At 51.4% G+C, this 5,221-nt stretch overlaps 1 protein-coding gene across 1 annotated transcript; it reads right to left on the bottom strand.

The window, feature by feature from the left end:
* Positions 1 to 3,279: 3,279 nt before the first annotated feature.
* LOC113222885 (diphthine methyltransferase-like) lies at positions 3,280 to 5,156 on the bottom strand. The gene is made up of 3 exons (XM_026452459.2): positions 4,413 to 5,156; positions 4,197 to 4,262; positions 3,280 to 3,950 (listed from the first exon to the last, which is right to left on the bottom strand). The coding sequence occupies exons 1-3, from the start codon at positions 4,502 to 4,504 to the stop codon at positions 3,647 to 3,649; spliced, it is 462 nt and encodes a 153-aa protein (XP_026308244.1). The 5' UTR covers positions 4,505 to 5,156; the 3' UTR covers positions 3,280 to 3,646.
* Between the last annotated feature and the right edge of the window lie 65 nt (positions 5,157 to 5,221).

Raw genomic sequence — 5,221 nt, 5'->3', positions numbered from 1 at the left:
GATTGTGCCACTGCACTCCAGCCTGGGTGACAGAGCAAGATTCTGTCTCAAAAAAAAAAAAAAAGAAGAAAATCACCATTTTGCCATTATCATAATTTATTCAGGCAACAATTGCCTCTAAATTAGGTAAAAGTCTGATAAGGGAATTAGTGACACATGTTCAAAGATTCTCACCACAGATTACGGATTAATTACAAAGAGGAAAATAGTATCTCTTCAGTGAAGGGATCGGGGCAAACATCACCTTCACAAAGTGACCAAATTTCACAAAAATGGGACAAAGGGGCATCACAGGCCCTTGATGTGAGGAACTAAGGAGGGCACAGCACCACTTTCACAGGTTCCCTGGCAAAAATGCACGACCCCTGGCCAAGATGGTGAAACCCCGTCTCTACTAAAAATAAAAAAATTAGCCAGCGTGGCAGCGGGCGCCTGTAGTCCCAGCTACTCAGGAGGCTGAAGCAGGAGAATGGCGTGAACCTGGGAGGCGGAGCTTGCAGTGAGCTGAGATCCAGCCACTGCACTCCAGCCTGAGCGACAGAGTGACTGCACTCAAAAAAAAAAAAAAAAACCAAAGTACGACCCCATACCGAAGACTCCCCTCAGACTCAGAGGCATGAACTGAAAGAGAATGAAAAAGATGCATCACGCCACACTGAAGTGACTTTACCGATGCCAGACAAAACTTTAAACCAAAAAATGTTACTAGATTGAAAGACAGACACTTTAGATTGATAAAAGGGTCACCGCATCTGGAAGATACCAGAATTATAAACATACATAAAAGAGATCCCCAAAATATGTGAAGTAAAAACTGATGGAAACGAGGCCAGAAATACATAATTCTACAGTTAGAGTTGGAGGTAACAATAGCCCAGTTTCTTTTTTTTTTTTGAGATGGAGTCTCGCTCTGTCGCCCAGGCTGGAGTGCAGTGGTGCGATCTCGGCTCACTGCAACCTCCACCTCCTGGGTTCACGCCATTCTCCTGCCTCAGCCTCTCAAGTGGTTGGGACTACAGGCGCCGCCACCACACCCGGCTAATTTTTTTTTTTTTTTTTTGAGACAGAGTCTTGCTCTTTCACCCAGGCTGGAATGCAGTGGTGCGATCTTGGCTCAATGCAACCTCCGCCCACCACCATGCCAGCTAATTTTTTTGTATTTTTAGCAGAGACGGGGTTTCACCATGTTAGCCAGGATGGTCTCGATCTCCTGACCTCGTGATCTGCCCACCTAGGCCTCCCCAAGTGCTGAGATTACAGGCATGAGCCACCGCGCCCGGCCACTAGCCCACTTTCAATATTGCCCAGACAGGAGATCAGTAAGGAACCAGAAGATCTGAACAACATTATAAAGCCGAGACCTCACAGGCACCTACAGGGGCACTCCCCAGGAGAGACCACATTCTAGGCCACAAAACAAGTCTCAGTAAATTCAACAGCAATGCACAATGGAATAACATTAGCAACTGGTAACAGAAAGAAACGTGGGCACTTAAAAACATGTAAATTAAACAACACACTCATAAATAACCAATGGTCAAAGAAAAAACTCACACGGGAAATTAGAAAGTAAGTACCTTGAGATGAATGAAAATACAAATACAACATAGCAAAATGTATGGGTTGCAGCAAAAGCAGTGCTCAGAGGAAAATGTATCACCATTAATGAAGAAAAAAGACCTTTAATTGTTTTAAGACGAGAAATATTATGGCTGGGCATGGTGGTCCCAGCTACTCAGGAGGCTGAAGTGGAAGGATGGTTTGAGCCCAGGGACCGGGCGCAGTGGCTCATGCCTGTACTTTGGGAGGCTGAGGCAGGCAGATCACCTGAGGTCAGGAGTTCAAGACTAGCCTGACCAATGTGGCGAAACCCCATCTCTACTAAAAATACAAAAATTAGCCAGGCGTGGTGGCAGGCGCCTGTAATCCCAGCTACTCAGGAGGCTGAGGCAGGAGAATTGCTTGAAGCCAGGAAGCAGAGGTTGCAGTGAGCTGAGATCACACCACTGTACGCCATCCTGGGTGACAGCAAGACTCCATCTCAAAACAAACAAAAAAAAAGAGATCTCAAATTGTTTTAATACAAGAAATACTATGGCTTCGCACTGGGGTCCCAACTACTCGGGAAGCTGGGGTAGGAGGATGGTTTGAGCCCAGGAGGTTGAGGCTGCAGTGAGCTACAATCACACCACCACACTCCAGCCTGGGTCACAGAGCAAGACCCCATCTCAAAACAAAACAAAACAAAAAACGATGAGAAATATGAAGCACATTCACAGAACTAACAGAAACAATACAGAAGAGATGGAGAAACTAAAGATGCAGAAAACAGAGGAATACGGGCCAGGCGCAGTGGCTCACGCCTGTAATCCTGGCACTTTGGGAGGCCAAACTGGGTGGATCACAAAGTCAGGAGTTCCAGACCAGCCTGATCAACATGGTGAACCCCGCATTTCTACTAAAAATACAAAAATTAGCTGGGCGTGGTGGTGGGCGCCTGTAATCCCAGCTACTCGGGAGGCCGAGGCAGGGAAATCGCTTGAACCTGGGAGGCGAAGGTTGTGGTGAGCCGAGATCGCGCCACTGAACTCCAGCACGGGTGACAGAGCCAGACTCCATCCAAAAAAAAGAAGAGTACCATGCGGAAATCAAGTCAATCAAGTCCTTGAGTACAGTCCAGTGCAGAGAAGGAACTGGCGTTGGGAACAGGTGCGGCTCACCCACTGCTGCAGAGTGCAGAGAGCATGTGGATGGCCCAAGAGGCTGGTGGGCTTCATGGTGGGAAGATGAGGTGGTTTTGTGATTGCTCATTTTTGGAGTGAGGGGAGAGGAAAGAGCAAAAGAAGAGAGATCATGAGCTGAGAGTCAGGAGGGAAGAGGAGGTCCTGGAGATTGGAGGAGAGAGAAGAAAATGTGAACTAGTTCTGACGGTGGGGGATTACTGCCTAGAGAAACTACAGATGGCCGGGCACGGTGGCTCAAGCCTGTAATCCCAGCACTTTGGGAGGCCGAGACGGGTGGATCACGAGGTCAGGAGTTCGAGACCATCCTGGCTAACACGGTGAAACCCCATCTCTACTAAAAATACAAAAAACTAGCCGGGCGAGGTGGCGGGCGCCTGTAGTCCCAGCTACTCAGGAGGCTGAGGCAGGAGAATGGCGTAAACCCGGGAGGCGGAGCTTGCAGTGAGCTGAGATCCGGCCACTGCACTCCAGCCTGGGCGACAGAGGAATTGCTGTTAAAATAAAAAAAAATTGGAGAAACGACAGAATACCAGGATCCCCAGGGAGCTACTGGAACACAACGTGGATAGCTGGTTCCAGCCACGCTCTCTGGCTCAGCCAGAAGCAGAGGTGCATGTTCCCAACAAAACAACACTGGATTCTGCTCAAAGTGTGAGAAAGGGATGAAGGGAATGGAGTGTGAGCTCACAGGGGCAGCAGACCACAGTCCCAGCTGACCTCAAGCAGGAGGAGCAAGGGAGAGCACAGACAAGGATGGTTATGGGAGTGACGGTGGCCAAGCCTCCAGACCAGAGGTCCCAGTGGGATCAGAGTCTGCTGAAATGCAGGAGGCTCTGGACTGATGGAGCTGGGAAACCAGGGAAAACTGTGGTTAGAAAGCAGAGATTCTGGAGCTGGGATGGTTACGGATCACGACCAAGTCTAGGGTGCAACCCTGGGAGTGTGTAAAAGCTGAGGGAAGAGCGCAGCAGAGCGAGGGTGCAGGGAACTGGTGCCCCGCCCTGAGGCCCAGCAGCCATGGGTCCCCACTCACCCATTGCTTTTTGGCAGTTGAGGATCTTAAAGCCACTGTGCATACAGGCGGCCAGGAGCAGGTGGTGGTGGAACGGGTGCCACTTGATTCTCCATATCCCACCCTGCACGGGCGTGTCTGCCAACGGCTGCTTCATGTTCCGTGTGTCCCACAGTAGGATGTGCTCATCATAGCTGAAATCAACCAAACACGGAGGGCATGCAAGGAAAGCCCAGGCTCATCTGTTCCACAAGGTCCCTGGGGGGCAGAGAACGTCTCCCGGAGACCTGTCCCACGCATCCCTCAAGGACAAAGTCCCCTTTCCCAAACCCCTATACCTACACTCTGGCGAAGCACTGGCAGACGAAATGCTGCAATGGTGCCGGGAAGAAAGGCAGCGAAAGAGACGAGAAGGGCCTGAGAGCCTCCCAGGGACTCACCTTCCTGTGGCCAGGATGTGCTCCCAGTGGGGGCTGCTCTGGATGCTGCACACGCCCATGGTGTGTCTGCAAGCAGAGGCAGTGCCTGAACCAGTGCCCAGGACATGGACGCACCCAGGGAAAGGGAGGGCTGGTGACCCAGGGAGTGGGAGGGCCGGTGACCTAGGGAGCGGGAGGGCTGGTGTGAGCACCGAGTGCTGGCTCTTGGGCAGTTACCTTTTGCTGGTGAAGAGGAATTTGCCGGGTACCCTGGTGTCCCAGCCCCTCAGAAGGCCATCGTCACCCCCTGTGTGGAGACAGAGAAGCATCAACACCACCAATGAGAGGAAGTGACCATTCTCAGTGAGGCTGAGGCCGTTGATGTCTGTGGGAAGTTCCCCTGGGTGACTTTGCTGGGGAGTGGGGGTCTTAGGTTGCCACCTCAACAGAAGGTCCCAGAAACAACCCCCAGGAATGTCACTGCTGTGCCTTGACTCTCTACAGATTGCAAGCAGCAGGGGAAAGACAGACGGTCTCTGCCTGCAGGAACAGAAGGGAGGAAATGGAAACTGAAGGGGCCCTGAAGGCCATCAGGTGCTGGCGACCATTGTTCACAGGGGACCATTGTTCACAGGGGCTGTTACCAGGCCCCAGGGGCTCAACTACCTTTGCTAAGAGCTCCAGGGATTAAAGCCCTGGCTTCTAAGAACGAGAGTTGCAAGATCAAAGCCCTGAACAGAAACTGCACACAGGAGGCAGCACGCACGAGGACTCCACACCGTGCACCTGATAGAAAGATGCCCTCTGTCATCTTAAAGCATTTGTTCAGGGGAAATAAAAGGGTGGGAGAACAGAGGAGCTGGTGCACTGAACCACAACCAATCTTCAAAGAAAAGCAACACAGACACGGGGTGAATGGTGGCGCCTGAAGGAAGGGAAGCTCCCCACAGGGAGAGTGAAGAGCAGAAGGAAAACGTCTAGGCCCGACCACGTCACCCACCCCACATCATCCAGCTCCCACTATCCACCCACCTTCCATCCATCCA

The sequence above is a fragment of the Piliocolobus tephrosceles genome, unplaced genomic scaffold (assembly GCF_002776525.5).
Source record: "Piliocolobus tephrosceles isolate RC106 unplaced genomic scaffold, ASM277652v3 unscaffolded_35923, whole genome shotgun sequence".
NCBI lineage: Eukaryota > Metazoa > Chordata > Mammalia > Primates > Cercopithecidae > Piliocolobus > Piliocolobus tephrosceles.
The sequence above is the reverse complement of the archived record's forward strand: the minus strand, read 5'-3'. Positions and strand labels throughout refer to the sequence as shown.

Coding starts and splice junctions, on each gene's coding strand:
- LOC113222885 (XM_026452459.2), bottom strand. CDS start 4,504: ATGCTTCTCTGTCTCCACACAGGGGGTGACGATGGCCTTCTGAGGGGC. Junction 4,263..4,412: donor TTCCTCTTCACCAGCAAAAG/GTAACTGCCCAA, acceptor CTCTGCTTGCAG/ACACACCATGGGCGTGTGCA. Junction 3,951..4,196: donor CACATCCTGGCCACAGGAAG/GTGAGTCCCTGG, acceptor GGTTGATTTCAG/CTATGATGAGCACATCCTAC.